The sequence below is a fragment of the Hemitrygon akajei genome, chromosome 15 (assembly GCF_048418815.1).
Source record: "Hemitrygon akajei chromosome 15, sHemAka1.3, whole genome shotgun sequence".
Classification (NCBI taxonomy): Eukaryota; Metazoa; Chordata; class Chondrichthyes; order Myliobatiformes; family Dasyatidae; genus Hemitrygon; species Hemitrygon akajei.
The window spans coordinates 11,567,027-11,585,284 of record NC_133138.1 but is presented as its reverse complement, the minus strand read 5'-3'; the positions used below and the strand labels follow the sequence as shown (position 1 = coordinate 11,585,284).

The following is an 18,258-nucleotide window of genomic DNA, read 5'->3' as shown; positions in this document are numbered from 1 at the left end:
TTTGGAAAACCACTTCTGCTAAGTATCACACAATGGGAAACTGCTTACTTGCACATAAGGACAAATTTAGTAAGAGAGAAGCCAAAGTATTTATGGGATTTTAGCAGCTCTAATAACAATAAGGCAAGCAAACATGTTTTCCAAAAGTGGAAGGGTTAAATGCAAACCAAATTCCTGTTTTCAACATAATTTTTTAGAGAAATATATTCTCCAAAATCATTGTTTGTTTTACAGTGGTTATTTCAATATTATCAGTTATTAAAAACATGCCATATCAACATATTGACTGGTTTCAAATATTAATGTAAATACAAACCTACTGAAATATTTCTGATCAAGACAAATACAAAATAATAAATCATGAATAATTTATTTCACTGGTACATTGACTAAGAGAAGGACATTAGGTTCCCCATTTAAAAATTGGCCAATCTGTATCCTAATTTCAGCCATGTACATTAGCTCCATATCAATTAATCCCTTGGTTAACAAATATATTTAAAATGATAACTCAAGTAACTTCTACTCTTCGTGAGTGCTAGACTAGTATAATTGTTCCACTTTACATCAGAAGTGTTTTACATTTCCCCTTCTGAATAGTTTAGCTCTAATTTTTCAGCTAGATCCTCTATTTATCGAACATCAAAAACAAATTGTAATTCCTTCCAATATCCTAAAATTTTCAGATTGTCTTGAACCCTTCTACATTCTAGGAATATAAGCCTATGAAATCTTGAGCTAGCATGTTTATGGACAAAAGTAATTAGTAAAATAATAACATCAAGATTTTTACAATGAAATTTTTAACAAAATGTAATGTTTATTAACATCCAAAAATCTTACTGAAAATATCAATTATGGGGAAATTTTAAAAACAGACTTACATTACCATTTATAATGTTTGTAAAATAATTTGTAAGTCACCTTCACCTGTATAACATGATTACTACTGTAGAAAGAAATTCAGTTCCAGTGTTAGATAAAACTTTTCTGACAAATAATTCAGTGTTAGCAACCTTGTGTTGAGAGGTAACATACTGTATACTGTGGTTTTATATAGTAAAGAGATACTATATTTGTAGGCATTTCAGCCTGATTATTTTCTTCATGATTTCAGAAAGTTGTAAGATTATGCACGGAGGAACATTTGTGCTAAGATCTACATGCAGTAAAACAAGAAAATTAACATATTTTCCTTCTTAGGCAAACATGAAGAGCATTTCCTTTCTATCAGCAATGTTTCCATGTATAGCAGATTGTTCTTTGCATTGGTGAAAGGAATAGTTTTTTTATGAGTCGCTTCACGAAGATGTCAAATGTCCATCCAGTTTAATTTCTGTAATTAGACTTGTATGTCAGGAAGTCTCGTAACAAAATGCAAAGATAGCGGTGGTACACTAAAAATCTATGTACATAATGCACTGTTTTAGTGCATAACAGTCTTAATTCATGTGCAGCTGATGAGAGATCCATTTGGCCAGTTCGAATATTCAGACCAATTCAATAATTCTGCTGCTTGCCTGAAGTCCTGCTGACTCCTGACTAAAAAATCACCTAAAAAGAAAATTTAGTAGTATGTTAGCTTTTCTGACAAAAATGCATTGTGTTAACAACTTTTGTGTTAATAGGTAATATCAGTATTATATTTTCCTTGGGAAAATGAATACAAAAATATATAGTATTGTACGGTGGTGCAACAGTTAGGAATACTGCCTCACAACTTTTGCAAAATAAAAGCAAAACTTGCTGGAAGACACTTTGAGCCTAAAACATTAACCCTTGTTTGCCTGTACATAGATGCTGTCTGAATGTCTCATAGGGCACATGGCCTGTTCCAACTATTGGTTAGTCAACCTTCTCATAAGTGTTTTCAGTACACTTGCATGGTTCCTTAAAGAAGCCAACACTGTACTCTGTACTCCCATGGGTAGACAGAATGGTGGAAAAAGTCATTTATCGCATTGGCCTTCATCAGTCAGGGCACTGAGTACAAGATCTGGGAAATTATGTTGCAGTTGCAAAAGTTGTTGGTGAGGTTGCACTTGGGAGTACTGTGTACAGCTGTGATCACCTTGTTATGGAAAAACATGGTTTAGCTGGAAAGAATGCAGAAAAGATTTACAAGCCTGTTGACAGAACTAGAGGGTCTGAGTTAAAGGAAGAGGTTGGCCAAGCTAGGTCATTACTCTTTACAATGTAGTAGAATGAGGAGAGACATTATAGAAATGTTTAGAACTATTAGAGATATACACAAGGTGATTGGTAACTGTCTTTACCCTCTTTGGGCTGTTGGGGAGTCCAAAGCTCAGAGGCACAGACTTAGACTGAAAGGAGAAAGGTTTAAAAGGGAGCCGAGAAGAGGCCTTTTCCCCATGCAGAAAGTGGCGAGTTACGGAATAAACTGACACAAGACGCGACTAAGGCAGGCACAATAGTATCATTGAAGAATCAGCTGGAGAAGTACATGGAAAGATGGGCCAAATGCAGGAAATTTGGACCAGCTGGGTGGGCACTGTGGTTGGCATGAGCTTGCTGGGTTGAAGGGCCTATATCTTTGCTGTATTGAGCTATGATTATGAGCTTGCAATAAGAGAAGCATTGCTCTTTTTAGAAACATGGCAATCTTTAGACAACCACTGGGATAATGCAACGGGTAATGACTGATTATCGAAATCAACACCATCTTCATTCACAACATAGTGGGCATTTCTTTGGCACAGGTGATTTTTGAAATGTAGCCAATTCCAAGACTTTCAATTACACATTAATGAATGAATAGCAGTTATTTACCAGGTCCAACAATTTGATGTACACCTCATAGCAGGTGGTAGAAACTTATAAATCCGACCGGTAGTAGGAAGAAGCCAGGGGGTAAAAATCGAAAATAAAAACTGCCAAGCCCACAGCAATACACCACACACGTTGGATACTTTACAATGAGTGAATGTAGAGGTATCAGTTGATTGCTTTCAATGGATGAGAAACCTGATTCTAATGCTTAAATTTGGCAGTGCAATTAAATTTACTGCTATTCAGAATACAGTGGTTGGGAAAGCAAACAGCAACATGGAGCTTAGTCAGGAGCTGCTGAATTGGTGGCATTCCTTTTGACACATCAGAATTAGGAATGCACATCGTAGTCCCACAAGCAAATCTTCTGTGATAAATAAATCCTAAAGTCCCTCTACAACAAACCTTTCTGGCTACAGCCATTTACCACTGGCTTTGCCTCCCAGTATATGGTCTGGTAATCACTGTGGCAGTTAGACCGAAAATCAAGTTTAAAGAAAGATGAAAATGAGGTCCTGCCCTTAAATTCATCTGGACCTGCAAATACAGTGGTGTAGAATTTTCTCTATTTCACATAAATGAGCTAAAATGTGATCAGATCTTTACGCAAGCCCTAAAACTAGATAAAGAGAACCCAATTTAATAAATAACACAAAAACATTATACTTGTTATTGAGCAAAATGATCCAATATTACATGTATTTGCTGGGAAATGTATGTAAACCTCTGGGGTAATGCCTTCTACAAAAGGTATTTGGAGTCAGGGTGTTCAAATCAATGAGATGAGATTGGAGATGTGAGATGTAGAGGTACCCTGCCCTATTAAAATGAAACAAAATCAGGTTACTGCCAGAGCCTGCTCTTCTCAAGAAAGATCTACTCTTGTACACCAAAACAACTTTCAGAGGATCTTAGAAGAATTGTAGTGATGCATGAAGCTGGAAAAGACTACAAAAGCATTTCTAAAGACCTCAATGTTCATCAGTTGACTGTAAGAGAAATTGTCTACAATTGGAGGAAGCAGTACTGTTGCAACTCTCCCTAGGAGTGGGCATCCTGCAAAGATCACACCAAGAGAACAACATGCAATGCTGAAGGAGTTGAAAAAGAACCCAAAGGTAACAGCAAAAGACCTACAGAAATCTCTAGAACTTGCTAAAGTCTCTGTTCATGTGTCCACTAGAAGAAAAACACTAAACAAGAACAGTGTTCATGTAAGGACACCACAGAGGAAACCACTGCTTTCCAAAAAAAAAAAACAATGCTACATGTCACAAGTTTGCAAAGGGCCACCTAGATGTTCTAGAACCCTTCTGGGGCAATGTTCTGCAGACAGATTTTTCTTCAGAGAAATTTCTTGTTCTGGGTTGGCTGAGTCAAAGTCCCGACCTTAATCCTACAGAAATATTGTGGAAGGACCTGAAGCAAGCAGTTCACACAAGGAAGCCCACCAATATCCCAGAATGAAAGCAGTTTTGTAAGGAGGCTAAAGTTCCTCCAAGCTGATGTGCACGACTGATCAACAGTTACTGGAAATGTTTGGTTGAAGTTATTGCTGTACAAGGGGGTCACATCAGTTACTGAAAGTAAAGGTTTACATACATTTTCCAACAAATACATGCAATATTGGGATCATTTTTCTCAATAAATAAATAAATGAACAAGTATAATGTTTTTGTGTTATTTATTTAATTTGGTTCTCCTTATCCAGTTTTAGGACTTGCGTGAAGATCTGATCACATTTTAGGTTGTATCTATGCAGAAACGGAAAATTCTACTGGGTTCACAAACTTCCTAGCACCAATGTGCTAACACCAATAAACCTAGTGCAAATATATTAATCAACCACGAGGAAACCTGTAGATACTGGAAATTCAAGCAACACACATAAAATGCTGGTGGAACGCAGCAGGTCTGGCAGCATCTATAGGGAGAAGCACTGTCGACGTTTCGGGCCAAGACCCTTCGTCAGGACTAGTCCTGGCGATGGGTCTCGGATCGAAAGTCAGACGTGCAATGGAGGAATTTAAGGTGGGGAGGTTATATGGGAGGCAGGGTTTGAGGGTCGGCACAACATTGTGGGCCGAAGGGCCTGTAATGTGCTGCACTATTCTATGTTCTATGTTTTGTGTGTTTTGCTAATATATTAATATTTGGTTTAAGTGTTCTCCTGAACAAAATAATGCTGAATAAAAACAAAGGATTAAAAATACCTGTTGTTTCTGACCATTCAATATCCGGAAGTAAAGAACGTGAAGTCACTTCTAGTTCACTAGGCCTGATATCAGATCCAGTTAAATTAAATGGATTGTTCCCCATTATGTTGCTGAAGAAGCCCCTTCCTTCAATGGTACTATGTTCCCATGAACTGGGTTCAGGTACTGATTCCTATGAAAATTCAAAAGGAAGTTTAGCATTAAAATAAATCAACACCATCTGAAGATTTTACTCATTTCATTGTCAGATGTGCACTAAGATTAGCATCATTTGCTACAATTTCAGTTTCAATATCTGAGATTTATTTTGTTTAGTTTTAAGGATCAGAGCAAATTGTTATGTTGAGCTTTAGTACAAGAAGACTCGAGGTGTATTATGAAAAAAAAAAATTGGGCCTTTGCAAGAATGCACCCAAAATATTGTGCAATATTTGGCCTCCTCATCTAACTGAGGATATACATGTAACTGCAACAGGGGAAACAAAGTCTCACCAGATAAATTTATCATAAGTAGGGGAGGGCTGCTTTTTGAGGAAAGAATAAACAAACTAGACTTTGAATAGATTTTTGAATATTAAGGCAATCAAGGATTCTTTTGCATCAGTATTATTAAATGGCAGGCAGGTACAAGAAGGCGAATGGCCTATTCATTCTTTTTGGAATGGTTGATGCTCCAATCACAACCCAGCTTTTGTGGAGAGACGAAGAATTGAGAAGCCTTACAGCTTCTGGCACATTACTCCTACTAACTGCTTTATTGCATCATACAGTGGAGGATTTGCAAAAGTTTTTTCAATCAGACCTTTGCAAGCAGTAGCAATGTAATTCAACATGTCTGAGTACTAGAAGACAAGAACATATCTATCCTCACACAACAGAAAAATAAAGGAGCAACAACCAATCGCTGGAGGAACCCAGAGGATCCAGCAGCATCTGTGTGAGGAAAAGAATAGTCAGTGTTTTGGATCAAAACCTTGCATCAGGATTCAGAAATGAGTTCCTCCAGCAGATTGTTTGTTGTTCCAGATTCCAGCATCTGGAGCTTCTTGTGTCGCAAGTAAAAGCATTACTGCTATAAGTGAATTTTAATTCATCAGTGATTTAGGGGTCGTAAAAAGACCAAGTCAAATGCAGACTATCTTGAGCACAGTAAAAGAAATCTGTCTATGAAAACAACTACAGATACTCACCCCTGAGCTTTCATCTCCGGAAAGGAAGCTGAAGCTGTCACTAGTCGCTGTGGAAAAAAACAGCACAACTCAGTACAAACCAATACATCAGCAGAAACCCAGGTAATATAACAAGGAGATAGTTACTGGCTCAACAGACCGACCATCTTCCTGCATAGTTAAACATATGTGCAATTTTTGTATCGTCTGCAAACATCTTTATCACACTTTTATTGATGTCTGAATCAGTAATATTTAAAATAAAAAGCAAGAGACTGAATCTTGTGTATTCCAGTGTTTAAAAATATTTTTCCAAAAAATAATCCATTAAACTGCCACCTAATATTTCACATACATCTTTCATAAGAATAATATCAACATTGTCCCACTTTATTGTAGCTACAAAATATTCCCAAAGAATCTTGTCCATCCACAAACACAGACCATCTTCTTCATCCTTAGTAAGTACTGTTTCCCAAGGTAACCTCATGCATTTCATGTGCTGATAAAATAACTTGGGAATTCGCTCTAATAACTTTTGAAGTTTATCAAAATATGGTGTGAGCCTGTATTGTTAGAAGGGTGTGTGAATAGCAACACTTAAAATATTTCCAAATCAAAGTACAAAGACTTACTAATCAGATTTCCAATTTACATATGATTAATGTTACTCTTCTGATAGATTGTGAAACTGAATCTAAAAGAGGCATTTTATTATACTACATCTCCCTTCTAATAATTTTAAATAATCTATAAATGATATATTTTATGGGAATAGGGTGATCTACAAAATACAACATTAAAGAGCATTTAAAAATTGATTCTAAGATTTTACTTCTTATTTCTTGCTCCCCAATTACAGTTTGACTTCAAGTTAAATATGTGTACCAACTGGAGATGAAGTTAAATAATTTCCTGAGATATGTGTTATTGTTATCACTTAAATATTATCAGTCTTAAATAGGTAATGTTAGTTTTCATTTATTAGAAGTCAAATGAATGACTCAACACCCAAGAGATTTTAATAAGTAATTCAATGGATTACTGAAAATCATTGCATTGCCACATATGGCAGAGTTCTAGACACTGAAGTCCCTATCTGCTCTAGCAGGTGGGCACAATATATCCTATGGAACCATCAACATAGTTCCCTTACCAACAACTTTCCTCAACAAACTATCTATTTAACTGCATCAGTGTTGACTTCAAAATGTACTACGTGTACTAACTGTACAAAATGTACTAACTGTGTGCTTTTGAATTTCTTGAGTTACTGTACAAGCCTTTTGTTTACTTATGCTTATTAATTTCATAATTTCAGCATAACATTGTGGGCCGAAGGGCTCATTCTTGTGCTGTACTGTTCTATGTTCTAAGTCAATGCACTACAACAGTAAAGAGCTCCTTATACAGATGGCTGTAACAGCTAGACAGAATCCTGTATCTTGAGATTACAAAATAATGTATTTGTTTGACCTTGCCCACAAGATGATTTTGTAATTTTTATCAGCTTATGTGAGAGATGGTTGCCTTTTATGTCACAATGATATGTGGCAACCAGGATGAAAACAAGGGAAGCAGTTCTGTGTGGGAGAGACAAAAACCATATTTATTACAGTAGATGGTTAAATCCCATCTTCCAACAGCAAATACCGCTGGTAACAGAATTGCAGGATTACAGTGTGTCATTTGGCCATCACTGTATTTTATGCATGATGCCTTGCAAAAATCTCAGAACACTAAGCAAATTTAGATACGAGTTAGAGCAAAAAAAAAATTATCTTTGTAGACATGAAACCTTTAATTTAAATGAAAAAGTACATCAGATTTTAGAATACAAAGCCTCTACAAGTACAGCCTTTTTAAATAAATCTAATTGGATTTACATACTTTGGCTGAAGACAGGCAAAACGTAGCAAGTGTCCTGGCTAATCTAATATCCTCATGAAATCATAACTGCCACCTTTCTAGCACAACAGGTAGAAACACAGGCTTTGGAATTATAAGTTAAGAGTTTGCAGTGTTGGGTACAAAGGTCTGAAATCTCTTTGTTTTTTCAAATATGATAACTCCAACCCACAGTACATTAAAAGCTGGCCTAAGCCTCTCCATTTTTCTCCTTTAACAGTTGAAAATGAGTACAAGCTCAAACGGACTAGATGTGAACATCATATACTCACTTGCAGGAGAGGGTAAAGGAGAAATCTCAAATGGGTGCATAGCCATTGTGCTCGCGACTTCATTTTCACATTCCTCTCCTATGTGGTTTGAAGGCCACTCAGGCAGATGCTGCATCGTTGCAAAGGTTTCTGATGAAGAAAATAGTTTATCACATTAGAAAGGAGAAAAGATTCAGAATAATGTTGTATTTGGTATTAAACAGCATACTGTTATTACACTTACAATATGCTGAATCCAGAGTTATTCATTCTACAATGTTCTGTTGAGGAATTCAGTTTTAGTATTGCCATAAAAGTACAATGGAACAAATTTTCTATGTACTTTATTTTAAAATGCTGATCTAAGAAATTCAATGATTCACCACTGTTTGAAGAGAAGATGCAGCAGTGATATTCCTCAACATAACAGTCTGCCATTGTTCTGTCTTTTCTTGCACTGAAATAACTACAAATGGAGGGAAATTACCTGGGATACTTACCACCTAAAAAGCTTATTGTTTATTTTTACAGGTCATTGTAAAGTACCGAGACATTCTCTCAAAAGTCTATTAGCTACAAAAAAAAATTCTACTTTTTGCTGTTGTGCAAAGTTATCTAATGAAATATTTTTCTCCAGTGTTCTCACCTTCAAAAGACACCGTGCTGTCAACCACCATTTCCTGTGCAGTATATAGCTCTGGTGCGGTGTATGTGGTATGATCAGTTGGTGATGTTATTGCAGCAGTTTCTGTCATTTCTTCCTTGACCTTTGACTTTGTCTAAAGTGACAAAGAATATTTTGTTAAAATAAGAAAAAAGTTTTTTTTATACAGCTAAATGAAATAATTTGTACAGTAAGATAATCCACATGCTTACCCTTCTCCTGTTTTTGCTTTTTATTTCTTTGGACAATCGTGGCTTCTTTTCTGTGGAAAAACAAAGAGAAGAATATGTACCTCTACTGGACCATCAAAATATATTTAAAAGCAGGCTTACCCTTAAAATTTGAAGTACCTTTTTGTTTTGAGACATAAAGCATCCGATATACTCGAATGGCACTGGAGCCTTTGTTAATGCTTTTGTCCTTCACTTCTTCTATATCAGGCAAAGAGTTCATAGCACATCGGAAATTGGCCTTCCACGTTTTGGGTTCTGGTTTGTCTATTCCCAGCCTAAACCTCCCTAAAAAAAACAAAATGGAAGAGTTTAGACAACTGTTGTACATGGATATTTGAGTTGGATTTACAAAATTGTTCATTTGACAGTGAAATGTAAACAATATCGACCAGAAGAATGCAGTTTGAACATTTTCTATTGAAGTCTTGACCTTCAATTTTCTTGAAAACCCCATGCTTGTGTTTTTCTTCCATTCATAATGTGCCTTGTTTTCAGTATATGGAAAGGAAATTCTGTGTTATTCCTACTGCTAAAGTTAATTCAGAAGGTGAATGAATCTCAAATAATTACCACATATCATAGCATCTACTTTGCAAATTTGAACTAAGATGTAGTCAAGGTGATGAGAAATCATAACATATGACTAATCTCTAATATCAGTTTACATAATGTATAGATAAGGCCCTCTAGTTTGGGGTTCATTTTGGCCAAAAATGCAGATTGTCATTTGTTTTCATCAGTGTTTTGAGTGATCATTTTCTTGGGATACTTATGGTTGCTTTCATCAGGATTGACATTGTCAAGAAAGACAAATAAAATGGCAGATGTTAGAATGTAAAACAAAACAGAAATGGTGATGGAACATCGCCAGCCAAACAGTTTCTGTAGAAAAAAAACAAGTACGTGATTCAGGCCTAAGACCCTTAGTGGGTATATCTGATTAAGGATCTTCAATTTGACATGTTAACTGGTTTATCTTTCTGTAGATGCTGCCTGACTGGCTGATCATTTCCAGCATTTCCATTTTTGCAACATTATGCTAACAGGTTATTTTTATATTGCAGTTTGGTGTTTCAGGGACTGTTATAAGAATATATTAGAGGGCACTTGCTTGCTTCAAACAAAGTACAGTATTGTAAAATTGAGAATGATGTTGTCTACCTGTATGTACAGCCCAGTTCCGAAATAGACTGGCATCTGTCTCCAGGTTCCAACCATGTCGAGCAGCATGCTTCCATGGGATTTGGAAAACCCTCTTTTCCTATATTTTCAAAGAATACATGCAAAGATGACTTGATCATGTATTAGAAGTGGCATATAAAGTAAGGAAAGCACGCCAGTAGTCTAACAGTTCCTTACCCATTAAGTACAGTAACCAAATCCTACATGAGTATACCCAATACTTAAGATTTTCTACAAGTTTGGATTATATTAAGTGTTGTGTCCGTGTTGTTTAAATGTTCTAGGTGACTTGAAATGCTTTGGTCACCTGCGACAAAACAATTTAATCTTTGAGTGGGGAAGGGAGTACTTTAATGAAAAGCAGCCTCATATTGTGAACTACATCTCATGGTGCATTGTTTTTAATAAAAACAAAGTTCACTTACCTTATTTATCCAGCACAATCCTGGAATCTTCTTAGAATTTATCTGCAATTCCAACCATGGCCTCATTCGCATTCTTGTGACAGGCATATTTTCAGAGATCTTCTGGGGGAAAAGAAGTAAAATAGTGTTATTTGCAGGGTACTTGGTATCTTGTACGGAGCGTGCATTCCACAGTGTTTGTGATGAGTCAGTTAACACTAATGGGCAGTCTCACCCAATAGAACAAAATTCATAAACACCAGAAAGTCTACAGATGCTGGAAATCCAGAGCAACACACACAAAATGCTGGTGGAACTCAGCAGGTCATGCAGCATCTATGGAAATGAATAAACAGTCGAAGTTTTGGACCAAGTCCTTTCTAAAGATTCAGCCACGTTTGTTGTTTACTTCCACTACTGCTTTGTTGGAAACACCCAATGTGCTTGGATGTTGTTAGCAGGGTGGGGGGGTGTTGGCTGCTTTCCTTTATGTCAAAATGCAACATAAACTGTCTTGTAAACCAACATCCTTTACTTGCGGCACCAAGAAAACCAACAGTTGCTATGAAGCATAGTTCAGTGCGAGCTGATCCTTTCATGAACGTAAGGCAGTTTCTGTGCGAAAATTAGTCCTACACAAAATGTATTCATAGCCACCTCTGTTATTTACACACATATACATATATGAACTGTCACCATTAATTGTTTCGTTCTGAGATTGATTGTTAAAGTGAAATTAAACGCAAAGAGCTAAAAGGTGACTGAAATTCGGACATATAGGTTACCATAATGCAAAATAAAGCCACGAAGAAAAGAACAAGCAAAGTAAACGGAGAGGACACGGAAAGGGTGGTGCTTCCTGAGATGATTTATATCGCGTTTGGCAGTATAACCTCAACGAGAGAAGCGATCGTAAGGCTGTTTGCCTCCAAGTCAAGGCACTGCCCGCCAAAGTCCAATTTTATCCTTAACCTACTATTTATCCCAATCGATTGCCAAACGCAAAATATCAATTGTTTAAAAGCTCTTCTTCACTCTTCGCAATTACTCCAGGCTTGCAAAGGTGGGAGCACTAAGCAGAGACATTTTTTGTGCATGCATCTATTTAACAGTTTCTTTTAAAAAGGCTAATAGCGTTGATTGTGCAATTGCAAACATTGATCATTGATCATTTACCGATATTTATGATTATTTCTTCGCTACTTCCGTGTGTATTATGTTATAATACGCGAAATGTCCTGGTGGACAGAAGTTAAATTACAATTATTATTGTTGGAGTTTTTGCTCAGTCTTAATGCAAGGAGCTAAACAATATAGATCGTCGTGCAGCACAGACCGCCACAAAACTACTTACACCTGACATTGTTAATGCAGTTATGATTTGCATCTCTCATACTTTCAATAAATTGCATTAAAACTTCTGATATTTGAACAATTGCAAGTCTACAACTAAAAGGCACTTAATCGCAAGCAAATCAACATTAAACAATTTCGCGTTCAATGAAGCAAAGCGCAACTACCTGTCGTAAAAGGGTTGTGAAACTGTAGCTCTTGGAGACCCGTCAAGCAAGATCACCCCAGTCGATCTGTGGTTCTGAAGAGCTTGATCGCTATATTAAAAATCAAAACGCGGGAATTCCCACCAACTCTCATGATGAATTCTGCGAACCAATAGGAGCCCTTGGCCACGGTCCTAAATTACATAAGGCAGATGCCATTGGTAAGGCTAATTCTCTCATCATTTCGGGGAAATCATGCTGTTTATATTGCTTCGTCTCGAATGGGGGAAGTACGCCACCACGCAAGGCAATTTGAATAAACAAGTATTTTAAAAGATATTGTTATGAAAAAAACATTTTATTTTAATGGCATTTCAGATTTTTTTTTTAATTTTATGTGTTTTTTTTTATTTACTTGGTCCTGTGTCAGTGTTAACAATTTGGAGTGTACATTTGTTTTTTCTGGCAACACAATATAAAATATCATATTATAAAATATAATGATTGAAAAATATAACCTCAGAAGTTTAGATATACAAGATGTGTATAAGATGATGAGAGGCATTGATCGTGTGGATAGTCAGAGGCTTTTTCCCAGGGCTGAAATGGTTGCCACAAGAGGACACAGGTTTAAGGTGCTGGGGAGTAGGTACAGAGGAGATGTCAGGGGTAAGTTTTTTACTCAGAGAGTGGTGGGTGCTTGGAATGGGCTGCCGGCAAGGATGGTGGAGGCAGATACGATAGGGTCTTTTAAGAGACTTTTACATGGAGCTTAGTAAAATAGAGGGCTATGGGTAAGCCTAGTAATTTCTATGGTAGGGACATGTTCAGCATAACTTTGTGGGCCGAAGGGCCTGTATCGTGCTGCAGGTTTTCTGTGTTTCTATATGTACACCTATAAAATGGATTTGTGGTGTGTTGAAACATGGCTCTTCTTAGTGCTAATGCCCAGTCTGATGCACCATAAAAAAGTTAGAAAATTGGTGAATGTCACATTTGATGTGGCATTTTGCTTTTTAACACCCAGAAACAACAGCTAAACTGAGACCACCTTGATCCCTGGCAAGCCTTCAATGCATATTTCCCCAGACAGTTCATTAGGAAGCATCCAGGCAAAGGTGTCAGCCTGTAGAAGTGCAATCTTCTCAATAATAACGCACAATGTGTCTGCCGTGGAAGGGAGGCAGATGAAGCAGGGGAAGAGTGGAAAGCTCCCCTGTCCAGTGGAAGGCCTTGTGTGTCAGGGAGGCTGTGAAACCTGCAGGACAATAGTTAGACCCTGCTAGTAAGTAATTACAGTGACAATCCTGGATAGGATTAAATTGGGGGGATTGCAGGGCGGGAAGGGCCTACTGCACTCAGCATCTCAATAAATAAATACATAGCAATCCACAGTCAATAGGAGATGTAATGAGGTAACATCACAGACCAAAATTGAGTACCAGGCCAACCATCAATTGTGGCAGGATCTACATGCTATAAAAGACTGCAAGAACAAAGTCAGCCAGCATCACCAATAACAGCACAGCCCTTCGGGTGAGCTTAATGCATTCTATGCATGCTTTTAATAAAAGAGATTGGAGCATATCCCCACCTACCCTAACAGCTTCCAATGTACCTGAACCCTCAGTCACCCACTGCAGGCATAAGATCAGTCTTCCAAGCAATAAATCTGTTGAAAGCATTTGGCCCAGCTGAGGATCCTGGCCGTGTCCTTAGATCCTGTGCAAATCAACCAGTGAATGAACTTGGACACATTTTTAACCTCTCTCTGCTTCAATCTGGGGTCTTTAAGAGTACAACTATTATTCTGTACCTAAGAAAAAAACTAGGCAATGTGCCTTAATGACTACTGCCCAGAGGCTCTATATCTATCATGATGAAGTACTATGAGAGGCTAGTCATGACATTCATCAACTCCAGCCTCCAGACCACCTCAAATGACTGCAATTTGTCTACTGCTGAAACAAATCTATGGTACATGCCATCTCCCTGGCTCTACGCACAACTCTGGAGCATCTGGATAGTAAAAGCATTAGACTATTTTTTATTGACGACAATTCCACATCCAATTCTATAATTCCAAGAAAACTCATCAGCAGACCCTGAGATTGGGACAAAATGCATCTTCTTATAACTGGACTTCCTGACCAACAGGCCAACTATCCTTACTTAGCAAGGATCGGCAGCAACAACTCCACAATGATCATTCACAGCCGTGGTGCTCTACAAGGCCTTCTAACCTACGTCCTGTACACCAGTGATAAGTTTTTAGATAATAGGCATATCTCAAATAACAATGAGTTGGAGCACAGGAAGGAGGCAGAGAGTTTAGTGACAAGGTATCATGACAACAACCTTTCCCTCAATAAGAGCCAAACAAAAGAGCTGGTCATTAATCTAAGAGGCGGGGTGTACCTGCTTCTGTCTACATCAATGGTGCTGAGGTTGAGAGTTTCAAGAACCTAGGAGTGAACATCACCAATAACCTGTCCTGGTCCAGTCATGTAGATACCATCTCCAAGGGAACTCACCAACATGCCAAATTTCCTCTGCAGGCTAAAGTAATTTGCCATGCCTCGATTGATCCTTACCAATTTTTACCAATGAATCCTATCTGGTTGCATCACAGCTTCATATGGTGACTGCTCTGCCCATGACCACAAGAAACTGCAGAGACCACAGAAACTGCAGAACTCAGCCTCCCCTCTGTGGACTCTGTCTATACCTCTCACCATCTCAATAAAGTTGCTAGAATAATCAAAGACCCCACAACCCAGACATTCTCTCTTCTTCCCTCTCCCTCTCCCTCTGGACAGAAAATACAAAAGCTGAAAAAAACATGTACATTGCTGTTTTAAGGCTTTTGAATGCTTTCCTAGTATGATAAAATGGATTCTTGACCTCATAATCTACCCGGTTATGATCTTTCATCATATTGTCTACCTGTGGTGCACTTTCTCTATAGATACATTTCAAGATGCCATGCTGCAAATGTTGAGCAAGGACATTCCCCAGTACCATCCATCTTCCTCCTGCTTCCATTAGTCCTGAAGCTCTCTGGGATCTATTCATAGAGCTCAGGCTCCAGGTCTGCATGCTTCCCTTCCTCAGAGACTCATACAATACAGAAACAGGTCCTAAAGCTAAACACTTCCACACAATCCTTTTTGCCAATCTAAACAATCCATGAGTGTAACCTTTTATGCCCTGCACATTGTAGTTGGCTATTTTGTACAGCCTTCAGTCAATAACAATAAGGTCCTGCCAAAGGCTCTCGGCCCGAAACGTTGACTGTACTCTTTTCCATAGAAACTGCCTGGCCTGCTGAGTTCCTCCAGCATTTTGTGTGTGTTGCTTGGATTTCCAGCATCTGCAGATTTTCTCTTGTTAACAATAAAGCCTCCACATCTCCTTGATTTGTACAGAAAGGTCACTTCTGACTGACTTCACATTCTGCGTAGCCAGGGCACTTTTCCCAAGATTACGTGCGTCCCATATCCGTGTTTGGCTGCTTTGGTTGGGCAGCACATTGGCGTGAAAACATGGTGTAACCCCTAGTTCCAACTTCCAACCCTGCCAGATGCTAGTGACATCTGAAAATGCCCAGCAATCAGTCTCCCTCAGGATGTTTGTGCCATTTGTATGTCGCAGAACTGTAGCATTCGCCTTTATAGTCCAGTTTACTGTCACTGCAGATTCACCTGAAAATCATGTTTTGAATTGATTCTCAAAAATATAATTAAGGATTGAATATTCTACGGCTGCAGTTACTTAATGCTCAGTTTAATTACTTAGGGTGAGAGCTGCACGTAGCAGATTGGTTATGTTGCAATCAGCATGCAATAAGTATTATGCAACATTCCAGTTATTATGACTCAGGTACGCAGTTAGCACAGCCCATTAGCTACACCTGTTTGGGAGATACCTTATACCTCTAATCCTTCATAAAAATAGAAAGGATCTTTTAAAATAAACAAGTACTGTTGCATCAAAGGCCTCACCACTCATAATACCGTCTTCCCTAAGATCCCTTCTCTCACTGCAGCAAACTTACCTCACCATATACTTATATCATCCAATCCTATCAGGCCTTCTTCATTCTCTTATATTAGAATAAGAATCAGGTTTATCATCACTGACATAAAGGAGCAAAATAGTGAGGTCATGCTCATGGGTTCGTGAAGCTTTCAGAAATCTGAGGGCAGAGGGATAGGTACTTGCAGCTTAGAAAAATAGAGGGCTATGGGTAATCCTAGGTAATTTCTAAAGTAAGTACATGTTCGGCACAGCATTGTGGGCCAAAGGGCCTGTACTCTGCTGTAGGTTTTCTATGTTTCTAGAGGGGAAAATGTTGTCCATGAAATGTGGAGCTTGTGTCTTCAGACACCTATTCCTCCTCCCTGATGGTAAATATAAAAAGAGGGCAGGTCTTGATTGGGAAATGTCCTTCATAATGGATCTGCATTCTTGAGGCATTACCTTTTGAAGACGTCCTTAATGACGGGGAGACTACAGCCCATGATGGACCTGACTGGACTCACAACGCAGTTCAGCCTTTTTTTAAACCTATGCATTGGCTCCTCCATACCAGACGGTGATGCAACCAGTCAGGATGCTCTCCAATGGTACATCAGTTGAAATGTGCATTAATAATGAAACTTGGGTTCTAAAAAATTAACATGCCCCCTCCGAATGAACATAAAGTAAAAGGTGTCTTGTCAGAATTTGACGTTAGACTCAATCTCACTCTTGCAAGAAATGGATCAAATACTGGGAGCTCAGACCCTGAAGATACAGTGGTTAAAAAGAACTATCTTTACGTGATGAAACTTTACCGCAAGTGTGTGAGAGTTAGGGCAAGGAAACATAGCACCATGCTGCATGCAAGCACACCAAACAAAAAGTCTTGGATCTGGGTAACTGTGGTGCTGATTTTGAGTGTTCTGCTTTTCAAAGAGTTCTGAAAGCTGCTGAGTGCTCTGGATAGCCTGTCAGTGAGCTACCATCCCATGTTCCAGAGCATAATGAAAACATGCACCACCAGGTGTCAAGGTTGGTAAAATACTTACTTAAGAAATGCAAGAGAACACTGAAGAGAGAAATCTGGAGGGCTAAAGGAAGGCATGAGTTTGCCCTGGCAGACAAGGTGAAGGAGAATCCTAAGGAATTCTACAGATATGTTAAGATTAAAAGGATTGCAAGGGACAAAATAGGTCCCCTGGAAAACAGGAATGGTAATCTCAATGGAACCAAAAGAGATGGGAGAGATCTTAAATGGAATTTTTGCATTTGTATTTATTCAGGAAATGGATAGAGTCCACAGAAGTGAAGCAAAGCAGTAAGGAGGTCATGGACTCTTATACAGATTACACGGGAGGAGGTGTTTGTTGTCTTGAGGCAAATTAGGGTGGATAAAATCCCCAGGGACAAACAAGATTTTCTTTTGGACCCAGTGGGAGGCAAGTGCAGAAATTGCATGGGCCATAGCAGAGATATTTATATCATCCTTAGCTACAGGTGAGATACTGGAGGATTGGAGGAGAGCTGATGTTGTTCTGCTGTTTAAGAAAGGCTCTAAAAATAAACCAGGGAATTATAGGCCAGTGAGCCCGACATCAGTAGTGGGAAAGTTATTGAAAGGTATTCTAAGGGATCGGATATATAAGTATTGGGATAGGCATGGACTGATTAAGGATAGTCAATGTAGCATCATGGATGGTAGGTCATGTTAAGCCAATCTTACGGAGTTTTTCAAGGAAGTTACCAGGAAAGTGGATGAAGGCAAGAGGGCAGATGTCATCCACATGGACTTCAGCAATAGCATTTGACAAGATCCAACATGGGAGGTTAGTCAAGAAGATTCGGTCGCTTAGCATAAAAGATGAGGTAGTAAATTGGATTAGACATTGGCTTTGTGGGAGAAGCCTTAGAGTGGTAGT

At 38.4% G+C, this 18,258-nt stretch overlaps 1 protein-coding gene and 1 long non-coding RNA gene across 4 annotated transcripts in view; one reads left to right on the top strand and one right to left on the bottom strand.

Annotated features, from left to right (window-relative positions):
- Positions 1–797: 797 nt before the first annotated feature.
- LOC140739163 (interferon regulatory factor 1-like) lies at positions 798–12,527 on the bottom strand. Of its 3 annotated transcripts, none has more exons than XM_073067188.1 (10): positions 12,338–12,527; positions 10,839–10,940; positions 10,393–10,492; positions 9,349–9,516; positions 9,211–9,260; positions 8,981–9,113; positions 8,356–8,484; positions 6,197–6,243; positions 5,004–5,178; positions 798–1,554 (listed from the first exon to the last, which is right to left on the bottom strand). In XM_073067188.1, the coding sequence occupies exons 2-10, from the start codon at positions 10,923–10,925 to the stop codon at positions 1,448–1,450; spliced, it is 996 nt and encodes a 331-aa protein (XP_072923289.1). In that variant the 5' UTR covers positions 10,926–10,940; positions 12,338–12,527; the 3' UTR covers positions 798–1,447. The 3 variants fall into 3 exon arrangements, with proteins under 3 accessions (XP_072923289.1, XP_072923290.1, XP_072923288.1); XM_073067189.1 differs by having other exon boundaries at positions 10,839–10,937; XM_073067187.1 differs by lacking the exon at positions 12,338–12,527 and adding an exon at positions 11,603–11,621 and having other exon boundaries at positions 10,839–10,937.
- Positions 12,388–18,258, top strand: part of LOC140739164 (uncharacterized) — a 36,075-nt gene continuing 30,204 nt past the window's right edge. Inside the window, exon 1 of the long non-coding RNA XR_012101573.1 lies at positions 12,388–12,537. This is a non-coding gene — a long non-coding RNA (uncharacterized lncRNA). The remainder of the gene's footprint in view (positions 12,538–18,258) is intronic.

What these genes read in the sequence shown, in the direction of transcription:
- LOC140739163 (XM_073067187.1), bottom strand. An exon ending in CCGGAGATGAAAGCTCAGGG is followed by an intron (nt 5,179 to 6,196) that starts GTGAGTATCTGT and finishes GAATTTTCATAG; the next exon opens with GAATCAGTACCTGAACCCAG. An exon ending in TGAATGGTCAGAAACAACAG is followed by an intron (nt 1,555 to 5,003) that starts GTATTTTTAATC and finishes TTTTCTTTTTAG; the next exon opens with GTGATTTTTTAGTCAGGAGT.